The sequence below is a fragment of the Rhagoletis pomonella genome, unplaced genomic scaffold (assembly GCF_013731165.1).
Source record: "Rhagoletis pomonella isolate Grant_MI unplaced genomic scaffold, Rhpom_1.0 Rhpom_scaffold_00007, whole genome shotgun sequence".
Classification (NCBI taxonomy): domain Eukaryota; kingdom Metazoa; phylum Arthropoda; class Insecta; order Diptera; family Tephritidae; genus Rhagoletis; species Rhagoletis pomonella.
The window spans coordinates 56,955,616-56,969,528 of record NW_023458561.1 but is presented as its reverse complement, the minus strand read 5'-3'; the positions used below and the strand labels follow the sequence as shown (position 1 = coordinate 56,969,528).

The 13,913-nt window shown below is 33.7% G+C and overlaps 1 protein-coding gene across 1 annotated transcript in view; it reads right to left on the bottom strand.

Annotated features, from left to right (window-relative positions):
- Positions 1–10,971, bottom strand: part of LOC118743149 (F-box/LRR-repeat protein 20) — a gene marked incomplete at its 5' end in the record, with an annotated part of 72,158 nt that extends 61,187 nt beyond the window's left edge. Inside the window, 1 exon segment of the mRNA XM_036475680.1 lies at positions 10,855–10,971. Within this exon segment, the coding sequence (XP_036331573.1) occupies positions 10,855–10,971 (117 nt within the window).
- Between the last annotated feature and the right edge of the window lie 2,942 nt (positions 10,972–13,913).

Here is a 13,913-nt window from a genome sequence, read left to right as displayed (position 1 = left end):
TGAATTTAGTTGGTAAGTATGCTGGAAACCAAGATCTAAAGAAATATACAGGCGTTTGTTGATATGGCCTTATTCAGCTTTCGACAGAAGGATTCATCATAGCTTTAGACAGAAGGATTCGCCGACCATAGATCGTGAATAGGGTGAGTTACAATGCCAGATAAGAATACAAAATAAGCTGGACGTGGCTGACCAATACAGAAAGGTATTACAGGATGACAAGAGAAGTAAAATAAATTGCGGATGTTATTAAACTGTGCAGTAGGGCTGGGACTATCGTCTATCTGGTTAATATTCGTTTATTTTCTCATTCGGATATCCGGCTAGAGCTCCCAGCCATTCTGTGCAGATATGAACGAGACTTTATTGAATAGAGCCAATATGATTAATAAGATCAAAAATCGATTTGGCTAGACAAATCTGAAGGTATATTAGATAAAGTGGATTTGTCATAAAGAACTCAAACGGAGGCCACGAAATCTGGGACTAAAATCTAATCGATTGATTCGTATGTACTGAATATTACCTAACTCGATCGAGCTCGTACTTATAGAAGGAAAAAGGTAAAACGGAACTAAATTTGACAACCTTGGCCATGAGATGATAGGGATGATATATACACGGATGGCTATAAACTGAATTTAAGAGTAGGAGGAAGTATACACTCTCATTACAACTCTTCCTTAGGGTTCCAGATCATTGCAGTGTCTGTCAAGCGAAGCTCGCTGCACTTTGGCTCATCCAATCATTTCTTAATGGTTGGAAGAGCCAACGTGTTGGACGACACATCTGTCCCAGCTTCGAAAAGAATATGTCCCAAGCACTCATTCGGTTAAAGCGCTATATACTTAGGTAAGTGAGCGGTATTATAACAGGTCACTGTTTGATGGAAAGACATGTCGGCAGAATGGGTTTTCCGGCCAATAACTCCTGCCGAAGCTTCCGAGACGAGGAAGAAGAGAAAGAGTTTCTACCTAAAGTAGAATATGTGTCGACTGACCTATTTCGGATAGCAATACGACGACCTGGCATCCGAGAACCGAGATTTATTTAAACAGTTGTCAGAACAATACTCTTAGCTTTTAGTCTCAAATCATATGACAAAATGGTACTGGTACCTAGAAAATAAATAGACAGAGAGAGGGTCAGGCATTGCCTAGAAGTCTAGAGCACACTGTTGTCGACTACGAGGGCACGACTGTCGATTGGATATCAGAGAAGATGCTACCTGCCTCTGGACGTCACATAGTTGAACAACAGCTTCTTCAATGGCGGGTCTAGCAAGAAATTCCCTATTAATCGTGTCTGTATCTGCATACATCGTCAAGCTAAAAGCGTCAGCAACTGTTGCAAATAAAGGCATTAAGTTAATCGCATTAGAAAATTGAACCACCCACTTGCGTTTCAAACGATTATTGTGCACTTTAGATTCACAGCAGAATTCAAGAATGGTACGGCCATTTCCCACCGCTTAGCAAGTAATGGACTACAATTTCTCTTTCTTTTAATTTTAACATTTACCGCATGGTCACCGCATGCCTGTGGACTTTGGAGGTTTTTGTTGTCTGCTTAATATGTTGCATGCAAGTTTAATTTTTTTGGCTCTTCCTTGTTTTTGTTGCCTTTTACGAGTTTCGCTTTTGAACGCAGTCAGACTGGCGGCGGCGACAGCGGCGGCGGCGCTACACTAAAAATGTTTTACATTTTCTCTTCCGAGTCAGTCAGACAGTATGGTCGACCACCATTTTGAGTACATACATTTATTTATTTTTACGATTAGTGCCAGCATCCCAGCCTCCCTCCTGAAAGGGTGTATGCGGTGCGAGCGGTGTACTATTTAATGTTATGACAAGAAATTGCGCTAAACTTTTTCGCTTTCTCTGTCCTCACCAGCATGTCTGTTAATTTAAATTTTTGCAACTCTAAATCGATAAACATTAAAGCTTTCCTGCTGCTACACACCCCTTCACACACCACACATTGCTGCTTGCTGCCTTCTGCGTCCCACAAATGACTCAGGGCAATGAATGTCCTTCATTGGTTGGCTGGTTGGTTGGTCGCTTACTTGCCTGCTTGTTTGCTTGGTTGGTTTCACTGCATTTCCTTTGTTCTCGCAACGACAGTGAAATTCTTGGCAATTCATGGCAGACAGCTAAAGGAGTCGAACGACAATGAAACCAAAGCCAGCAGAAAATGAAAATTAAAGGAATATCTAAAAAGAAATAAATCCTTTTCTCGTTTTTATTTACACACTGCTGGCAAGGATTAGTGCAAAAAGCGCATTGAATGCGAATATAAAAAGCGTAAAATGATTCATGCTTGGCAGCATGGCGGTGAGCATTGCAACAAAACAAAAAAAGCTTGTCGCCATGGTGGTTGTTGGGTTTTGCTGTTGCCGCCGCCGCCGCTGCTGCTGGCTGGTAATAGACCACCGTCCGACGCCAGCTAGCTGGTGGCTTGGTTTCTTTGTGTCTGGCGCGCATTTGACTGCAATTTTATCACCATTTTCTTTAGCAACAAAAGTGCTGCTTTAAATTTAATGATACTCGAACATTTGTATGGGCGGAAAGCGTATTAGTCTAATGGAAGCACAATGTTTGTTTAACAATTTTCACTCGGCAAATGATGAGTTACGAAGAGAAAGCAGTAGTGGCTGCGGTCACGCGAATGAAAACCTGATTTGTTTTTGTTAACTCGATGATGCGAAACTTTTTGAGATCTTGCTTTCAAGTTCATTGTACTTTGCAATGAGTTCTATGGGAAGCAAGTGAATAATTTTAAGGAAATGCAATGTAATTTTCAGCAAAATACAACACAAACTTTTTAAAATATTGCATACATATATAAAAAAAACTGGCTGCGTTTTGTTCTATGCGCGGAAGAAGTGAAAATGTATAAAAAAAATTTTAGAGTGGAAGAAGTTTGCAATATATTTTCTAATATACACTCCGTGTCCTAATTATAAGCGCAGCACAAAATAAAACGTTCTTATTTACTTAATGTTAGTTATTTTGTTTTTATAAAAATATAGTTTATTCGTTAACAAAAACCGTGTAAAACCATTTTTAAACTTTCTTTCAAATAAAAAAAAAATAAAAAATAAACCAACTTTTGTAAAAATTTCGAGCTTGTAAATTTGATTTCTTTGATAGATTTTTAGTATGCAGTTTTGCAGTCCATTAAATTTTAGTAAATAAAGTGCGAGTTTGAAGTAGCTAGCACATACCGTTAACTTTTGGCTATGGTGTTCATTTTCTTCCATGTAAAAAATCGTTGCAGCGTAAAAATTATATTAAAATAGAATGAACTACAAAATTGCATACTCAAAATCTTTCTAAGAAATCTATTTAAAAAGCATGAAATTTTTACGAAACATTTTTTTTCAATTCTTGTTCTTAATATTGCAAAAAAGTTTGAAACATGGATTTATATGATTTTTGTTATAGAATAAACTATGATTTTGTAAAAAAAAAAATAAAGAAGCGATTTTGGCCGAGTTCAACCAAGCACGCCAGTCGTTTATCTTCTGTGCCAACTGACGCCAATTGGAAATGCCAAGTAAAACCAAGTCCTTCTCCATTCGGTCTTTCGAACGCAGTGGCAGCCTCCCTCTTCCTCTGCTACCACCAGCGGGTTCTCGAGTTGAATACTTTCAGAGCGGGCGTATTATCGTCTTGTAAACTCCAGCCAGCACTATTGAGGAAACAACTACCACTTGATCTTGGTATAGGCCAGCCTACCATAAATATGCGTACTGCTTTTTTGCTGTTCCTTCCATCGATTTTCCACCTCTCTTAACCGCAATTTTTCTCCACTAAGCACAGTGAGCAGAAGCAAGCTCCGTTAAGAAGAAATTAGTACGTAATGAACTTTTATAGTTTTAGTTTTTACCAAAAAAAGAAAAATTTAAATTCATGACCTGGAGCTAGATGCTGGACGGAGTTACTTAGAGAATTCACAGCCTGGTGGCTTACCAAATGAGAAAAGTTCAATTCGAATTAAAAAAAAAAAAAAAACTAATCACAGACGATTTCTTTAGCCACGACAAGGCATTAAATATTCTTTATTAAGTCCATATTTACAATATCGTTCCTTACGCATTTATGTACATTAGACCGAACCAAAAACAAAGTTTGTTGTATACCCCTGAGTCTAAAGTATTTTTTCAAGACAATTTTATACTTTTTATACTTATATCATATTTTCTGCACAGTGTTGGCCCATATCGATTGATTTTTTAATCAACTAATTAATTTCATTAAATTGAATCGGATTACAGGCACCTAAGCTTGATTTAATTAAGTCTGATTAAACAGCTAATCGTAACCGTGATTAAATAAACTTATTTTTGATGATTAATCCTTAATTTGATTAAGTAGGTTTGGTGATTAATTAAATTATGCTGGAAGCAATATGGTGGGCATTTTCGTTGTGATTTATTATTTATTACTAATAATAATAATAATAATTTTTTTAATTATTACTTATTATGTGTTTTTATAAGCGTCGAACAGAAAAGAATAACTTTAACTGGTGTTTAATTTCAAATTGGGACAAACTGAACCACTTAATCAGATGTTGTTTAATCGGATCAACGATTAATGATTAAAATTATTTAATCGTAATCACAACCGACGATTAATGATTAAATTTTTTTAATCGTTAATCGTACAGATTATTACGACTAATTAATTTTAATCGTCAATCGCGATTAACATTTCAATCGTTAATCAGATTAGCATTCTGCCAACACTGCTTCCGCATTTACAGTCGGGTCTTAAAGTGCGATATATCGATGTTCTTTTTTAAAGCAAACACATTTTTTTTCGTTCCAAAGTTCATTGACTGCAAAAAGGCGACCCCTAGGTTCGGCCAAAAAGTTAAAAAAAATTTCGAAACTACCTTGCAAAAATACGAGTATTTTTTTTTTTGTTTTCTTATAACGTGGTACGGTCTAATGTACATATCTTGCTTCAACAGCAAATCTTTTGTTACCAGATAAAGCTCAAATGGGCTTAAATAAGCATAAGTGTGTACATACATAGATACAAACATGTATTCAATTATGCATAAGTGAAAGATTACTGCATTATGAATTATGCAGATACTGCATTTTTGCTCAATACTCGTTATAAATTGTGAGTCTATATAAGTACACATGTATGTCTGTATGAAGGTGTGAGCGTTCAATCAACAACTAAAACGCACAATTAGCATTTATATTTTAGCGCGTGCAAGAGTATGTACATTAGGGTGGTCCTCAAAAAAAATCAAACGAATGATTTTTTCCAGTCTCACACGCTTAATCGGTAATACCACGGTCACAGATATCAAATATAAATTTTGGTCCCAATCGGAGACGGTTAAGGCGTGTTGCAAAGGGGTCAACGGCCAGATGGGCTCAAAAAATTAAAAAAAATATACATATTTTTTTCATTTAATACCCAAAATCGATACTACTAAAGTCGAGGATATCACATATAAATTGTGGTCCCAACTGGAGTCGTTTAAGACATCCTCATAGGGTAATCTGAACTGTGACCCCCGTGCGACACGCCTTAACCGACTTTAATCAGGATCAAAATATCTTCGACTATAGTAGCATCGACGTAGAGGCTGAGGCTTTGGAAATCCTATGTCCTACGTTTAAGGACCACCCTAATGCACATACATACATATATAGATATGTAGATACAAGTCTATATATGTATGTAAATATATATGTATGCATATAAACATGCACATATGCGGCTAGTATATATTATTGCCATTAGTGGCTAAATTACGCGGCAAATGAAAAACTCTATCAGAAACTGACCTTGCAAACGAATATGAGCGCACGCGAGCAAAAAAAAAAAGAACTTTACATGCATTCATACTAAGCATATGCAAATTCATCACCTTACATACATACATACTACATACGTATATATGTACATACGAACATGCATATAAGGCACACATGCGCTAATATGCCATGGGAACAAGCGCGTTGAGATATTTCACAGACAAACATATGGATATGTAAATGTACATACATACCCACTGCAATTAGTAGCAATGTATGCGTGAGTGCTATATACCCTGCAGCGGAAAGCACTAGTACAGAACTAGTGAATTCACCAGTTTTCGGGAGTCGAATACCGATACCTCGCAAAACTACCACACATGCTTTCTACTGTCGCATTTGACAATCCTAGGAGGTGACAATTAATTAAGAGAGCGTTTGTTTTCAAATGCAAAAGTTGTGTTATAAAGTTTGAGAAAAAATTTTTGTTTTAAAACAGTATTGTAGATGACTATCTAAGGAAAAAATTACCATAATTGAGAAAAATTACAAATAAATTTTCGTTCAGAATTTTCACCATGAAAATGGAAAAATTTCGGAAAACGCATGTTACCATCGTATAGCCCGTACAAAAATCTATTTAAATCATAGTTTTCGAATTATTTTTCTCATTTTCTGCCTGCTTATATACAAACAGATTTGAAAAGAAACAACAAAAATTTAAAAGTGGTAGTTATGTATTGCTTTAATTTGGTACTTTTCAATTCGATATTTGAGTGGTGGTCACACGAGAGAAACTGAACATGGATAAGTATTCAAAATTTATTATTTACATTTAAATGGCAAATAACAAATTCCTTTATGTAATAAGAGAGCATTATCATATTAAAACGACCAATTAAAAGGTGCAATATGTAATCAATATAGCTCGATTTCTTACTACCTGGAGCATAATATGCTATCGGAACTAGTAATGTAACTAGTACGAAAGCGACAATTGTCAACGACCCCGCTGCAGGGTATGTACATATATATATTACTTCTGCGAACCTGCACTGCATGTAATCATTAGGGGCATTCTCTGAGTATTGCAAAGCCGTTGCACAGTGCACAGATTGCACGGTAAAAAGCGGTATTCGTATGGGACAGCTTTGCAAACCGTGCAATACGTGCACCATGCAAAGGCTTTGCAAGACTCAAAGAATACCCCTATTATTTAATAATCATAAAACTACCAACCACGAACAAAAAAACAACAAAAGTCAATCGCTTTGCTCATAAATATGCATTTATGGCGACTAAGCGAAGTAAAAAGAAGTAAAATTATGGCGAACAGCAAAACTCGATGGCAGCAAAAAAAAAACGCATAGCGTCGACGAAAGTATCAAAAGTGACGATATGGATTATAGCGTTTTTGGGTTTTGTTATGTTCAAGGTTATAATAAAGGTCTGCAGTTCGCTTGGAACTGATAAAAAGTCCATATGAACTACTTACCATTTGCCAAAAAGTGCATAATTATAAGATATTGAAGTTCCACTTCAAGAAAAGAGGAAGCGAAACGCAGGCAGCTAAATACATCTGCAAGGTGCATGGCGAAACCCAACTGTACTTCTCTCGATCTCGTTTTGGCAATTTATTTGCTAAATAGGCACCTCGCATCGATGGACCAATCAGAGAAACTGACAGGATTGTAAAACCAGTCAAGGATGTGAACATATGTTCCGATAGTCAGGCGGCCATATTAGTTTCAGACCGTGGAGATATTGCAGGAAACTGCAGAGCCGATGAATTGGAAAGACAGGACACTTTTGAGAAGTTTTATTGCATAAAATCAATGGTAAGTCGTAGCTACCTCAAACTTGCACTTTGTTATACTGAAATTGAATGGGCTAAAAAATTGCATACTCAACTTTTTTCTAGAGAGCGTAAATGAAAAGTGCAATAATTGAATGAAATTTAGCATAATTTTCCTTAATTCTGCACAAGGTTTGAAACTCTGATTTTTGGGGTTTTTGTTGCAGAATTAACAATATTTTTATAAAAAATTAGCGAAAAATAAAATATTTGAAAAATAATTGCCCGTATTGTAAAAAATTCGCTTACATACATGTACGAAAATTAGCAACACCGTCAACAAAGAAAAAATCTCAAAAATCAATGCGAACTTTTGGCCGCCTGAAATATGAATAATATTTTACACAAAATTTAATGGCCTATAAAACTGCAGTATAAATTTTGATGCAATAGTTTGAAATTTTTACGGCCTTTTTTTGAATTTTGCGAATTTTTATAAAACTGGTACAAGGTTAGAAACATTGAGTTACATGGTTTTCGTTGTAGTATAAATTACATTTTTGTAAAAAAAAATAAGTACAGAAAAAATAAATCATCAGAATTTATAAAAAGTAGTATATCTAATTATGTGACCACCACTGTATGTATTACAAATCATATTCAAAAAAAACAAAAGCTGAAGCTTTCACATCAATAATTTTAAATACCTTTTCCTTGAAATGCTTTTCTCGCACACTAGCCCTTAAGCTACAAGTTTTGAGAGTAAGGCAGTGATTAACTCGCCGCTCAAATTTAATGACAACAATTGTTTGCATTGTTTACTAATATCAACCAGACATTTCGGTGAAATAATCTGTTATTACTTGATAAAATTTTCGAACCACTTCTGCGTACCTACACGGAAACAACAAATTTCTACGTAGAATAATTGTTATGACATAAACAAATGTACATATGTATATATAGTGCACAACAAAAAGGTTCTGTGTAAATGTTAACTAACCACAAACCATACATCTGTGCGTACATAAATACCTTCAATGAGCTTAAGTAAGGGGCAGTGATTTCTATAGAAAATAAGCAGTACTTCGAATAAAGGCATGCAGCCGACGCATGAAAAATTTACAATACAAATTTTGGGCATTCTCACTTCCTGGAGAAACCGCACACGCAGACACATATCGACACCTTTGTAGCAGACGAATTCAATAAATATTTATGAATGAATGAAATAAGTAAATAAATTTATATTATAAGTAAGATCAAGTAGATAAAGAATGGGCATATTACGGTACAAATATAGAGTATGAGCGGAATGAAGAAAATATGTTATTCATGTACCGAAAATAAAATTTGCTAAACATAACTGCACCTATCTAGAGTTTCTTAAAATTTAAGAATTTTTTCTTAAATTTATTTTTAACATTCATATCAGGGAAAATTCTGCTAATTCTTTAACTTTTCCTTAAACTAGTGCAAAATATGACTCGTGGAAATAAGATAATGATCGCTTATGGCGGTGGCTATACATTCTACTTGAAACACTGCGTCGGAAAAAATATTGAAAATCTATAAAACGCATTTTGTGCGAATAGAATTGAATGTGATATTTCAAAAAAGGGTACGCCTCGCATGATTTGATAAATATGCACATTTTTTCATATCAATGTAATTCTTCTCTGTATTTACTAAGCTTGAAAAGGGTACAGTTTTGTATCAAATCTACTGAAGTATTCATGGCGAATACCGAAACTTTTTGAAAACATCACAACTCTACGAAAAAGTACTAGTTTTCTTTCCTCAATGCCACAAGTTTTCGGATATGTCCAAATTTCGAAATTGCATGTTCAATTGTGCAAACACTTTCCAAGTTAAAGCGAATACTCTTCTACAAGAACGACTGTATTTTACATTTCGATTTTTAGAAACATGTTTGGAACAACTTTAAATTTAAAAAAAAATATGAACCCACCCTGCAAACCAAAGTTCCCGAAATTTTAACGAAACGATCTTTAGGAGCATCTCATTTTTGTAACGATTTTTTTACGAATCTTCAAAGAAAACAATATGAAGTAGTTGTTAAGAACTCGTAAAGAAAAAGAAAATTTTGAAAAAAATGCCGCAAGAAATTCCTCACATAGCAACATTGTTTTCATTTCTTTACCGATTTTCTTCCGAAATTTCGTAAAAGAATCGAAGTGTACACAGTATATTTAATTTTTAGAAAATTCGGGAAAAAACGCATGAGATCTTTACGAATTCTTTACTTACTGTATATAAGCACAATATACAAATGTATAAAAGAAACACTGTCAATGACAAAGAAATACAAATTCTAATCTTTTTCAGTGAACCAATCGGTTGAGTTTAGTTCGAAAAAAAGAGTTAACTTTTTGTGAAAGAGTAAAAAAAAAAATAATAACAATCAAATTTAACTGCCACTACGCTCAAGTAGTTAAAAAGTATAAACAAACAGAAAAAAGGCAAAAAGCAAAGAGTACACATTTTAATAAATGATCGCAACAGCTGATAAATAATAGACGACTCAAACAGTGAAGCTGCAAAAAAAGAAAATTAGTGTTAAAGCACTCAAGAAATATTTCAAAAATCGCACAAACGTGACTCGACTTACAATTTGATAGACCAACAAAAAATAAATAAAATAAAAAAATATGTGCGAAATGTGATGAATGCTCAGCATTAATATCTTAATCGGCAATTCCAAGCAGGTAAAGTTCCACATGCCTATAATCAAATACATCTACCTTTTTTTTTTTTGAATAGCTTTTTTGCTTTTTTTATTTGCAAATCATAGCGGAAATAATAAATATGCGTTAAAGAGCAACAATTTATTGAGCGACGCAAAGTGACGCGGCGTGACTTAATAAACAGCGATTTGCGAGCCAGCACAGAGAAGTTCAAATTTAACGGTTATAAATGGAGCGATAGAAAGCAGCCGCCTATTTGTCTACAGCAACCTAAATTAATAATTACAGTAGTTAGGCTAAGCCAGCCGATTTCCGCACGGAACTTAAATGGTTATTATTAAACTGTAATCGTTTTTGATATTGGCATTTTCTGTTTTCCGAGTTTTAATAAAATGGACCCTACCCAAATGCAATAAATTTTATGATTTTTTTTTTTTGTATATCTCACAATTTTGCATAATTCTGTTAAATCATCTGCTTTGCATATGTTCGTCTTTCCTAGCTCTCTTCACTATAAATCAAAATAAACATTTTCATATTTTAATTTTTTTTTTGCAACTTACTTGTGCACATCTGCATAAAGACACCACATCCAAATAGGAGAATATACGTAAAAGAATTTCTTTTGGCAGTTGTTTTATAGGTTCATCATCCGTATCCGAAGAACTGAGGAATGTTTGCTGTAAATGAGAGAGAAGGAATTATTTTAATAAATTTTGTGCCAACTTAAAAATAATAGAAAAGCTCATTAGTAAGTTTTTTTTGGTGTATTCAGCTGTGTGCATATAGGGTTACATATATGTACAAACATATGTATACATACATAATAATTTTTTTTTTTGTAAAATTTGTATCCTCTATTAAAAAAATTATATGCGAATGATGTAGATAAAATTACAAACGATGTAAAATAATTTTCAAAATGTAAGGAAAGGTATATAAATAGCAACAGACAAATTTAGATATATTTATAGACCTACAATTTACAACAAAATTAATTGATGTCAAAAGGAAATTTTGGCGTACATTTAGATAAATATGACATTCAAGGCGCAAGAAAGATCAGTAATAAAAACAAGATCAAAAGATTTAAATTTTTATATGAAAAACACAAAGAAATAAAGAAAATCAGTGCAAAGATACGATACTTGGTTTTTTGAAATAAAATAAAATAAAATAAAATAAAATAGAATTAAATAAAATAAAATAAAATAAAATAAAATAAAATAAAATAAAATAAAATAAAATAAAATAAAATAAAACAAAATAAAATAAAATAGAATACAATAAAATAAAATACAATAAAATAAAACAAGTAATATTTGAGCAAAATAGTTAATAAGTTAATAGCTCTGACATATAAATTCAAGGCCGTATTTAAGAAAAGTCGCCTAACTTCGACAATTTTTATGCGATTGGAATAAACGAGCCATCAGTTTGTTTAAAAATAGATTCAATTTTAGATAGTACTGCATATTTTCAAACTATGGAAATTATCGATGGTCAAAATTTAAAAAATTAAAAGTATGTTTTTTTTTCATTTTTCCCCATAAAAAGTACCAACAAGCCAAGTCCGACAATAGATTATTATATACCATTTTAAAGGTCTATATATCCTCTTTTCAGATCATGTTCGATGTTTGAAATCGAATCAAAAAAATGATCCAAAAACTTATAAATCGAAAAAAATTTCAACAAAAAACCTTCCGGGTGGTGTACGGCGATTTTTTTTATTATTTAATTTGCTTGTAAAGTGGTATGGCCTAATGTGCACATTATTTGCCGTTCGTCGACAAAAATTAAAGAAGACACAAAAGCATGAAAGAAATAAATGCAAATAACTTTGCTGCTTGCCATTGATGTACGTGTATGTGTATAACAACGCCCTGGGGCCGTAAAAGACCAAAAGAAATGCACAATCTACACAAAACCACAAAGTTACAAAGAAAAAACAATGAACAATAAAACAAAATAAATAAATACGTAACCACAACTAAGCAAAGCGGAAGGTCATTCGGGCAAAGCAAACAAAAAAACACAAAAATCAAAGAGTATACCTACAAAAGTTAACGCATTAATTTATAAACACACACACATGTTCACAAATAAAAGTTTCTACACTCGCATACCACAAGTAATCGATTGTGTAAGGGGAAAAAAACAAACAAAAAACCAAACGAAGAAGACAGTCGATGTGCCTAACGACGACAAACACCTCTTTAGCACTGACCTTGAATAGGGTTTTACCATTGCGCCAATAAAAGTAACAATTTTAGTTACATATGTATGTACATATAACAACAAAACTGCCGGTCAGCGACAGCCAACCAAGCGTATGAGTATCGATTTATTTTTTTAATTTGTTGTCATGGTACGACCTATGTATGTATACATATATATTTGTATATGTAATGAGTAGTAAAAGGGGAAGTTAACCGCTGCTTCGTGCCACAAACTTTTCAAACTCTTTTTTTTTTTTTGCCCACACGAAAGTTTTCCCATTACAAGTGCATTTATTGGTATTTATTTGTACGTACTATTTGTATGCAAATGTATTAGCTATGTAAATATTTTTGAATTCCCACAACGCCAACCAACAACCCTCACAGGTGAGGTGCATAGTTTATACAAGTAATTAGGATTGGCTAACAAATCTCAAAAGCAAAACAAAATGCCGAAAAAAAACCCATACAAATAAATGATTTTGTTGGTATTTCCGTAGGCTGCTTTCTTCTGTTTCGTCGTGGTCTAAATAGTTCAAAAGCAAGAAGAAAGAGGCGCAGCGCCGCAACAATTGTTTGTTTGCTGTTGGATTTGTTTGGCCAAAATATCTACAACATCAACACAATTGGCAATTATGTACGTACGAAGTGAAAGGTAAATAGGTAAATAAAAACATGAATTTACTGCTTGGCTTATCAGCAGCGCAGGCAAAAAATAAAAGCCACAATACCAATAGCAGAAAAAGAGCATTACGAGGTCTAAGGTTTCAAAGTAAAGTAAAAGTAAAACTGACAACAATAAAACATCGTTCTTGCAGCAGACAAATGCAGGAAAGCTTTTGAAACCTAGGAAATCCAGCTAACTCGAATTTGTGAGTGGCGCCAGCGATAATCGCGCAATTTGTGAGATTGGGATGTAAGGGTGGTCCATATAGTGTTTTTTTTTTCTTGGTGCGGATTTTGGGGCGGTGGCAACACTGTAACGACATCAATAGGTGTAACTAGGGCTGGGACTATTCGAATATTCGGATATGTATATACATACATATGTATATACACATATATATGGATAAATTTTGGACATCTAGTTAATATCCGTTCATTTTGTAATCCGAATATCCAATGTTTGAACGGTTTCGTAAAATTTTCCAAAAATAACTCAATCTATTGAATTACATAATAAATAAAAGAAAGCTTAATTATTTGATTGTTAATTTTTAGATTCGAAAATCCGATTAATATTCGTTAATTTTGTAAACTATATAACCACATATCCGGTTAATATCCGTTAATTTTTTTTATCCGGATTATCCGGATAGTAAAAAAATTCGGATGGAATGTCCAGGCCTAGTTTTAGCGCTAACTATGCATATTGAGATAGAGAATCAATTTAGGTAAGA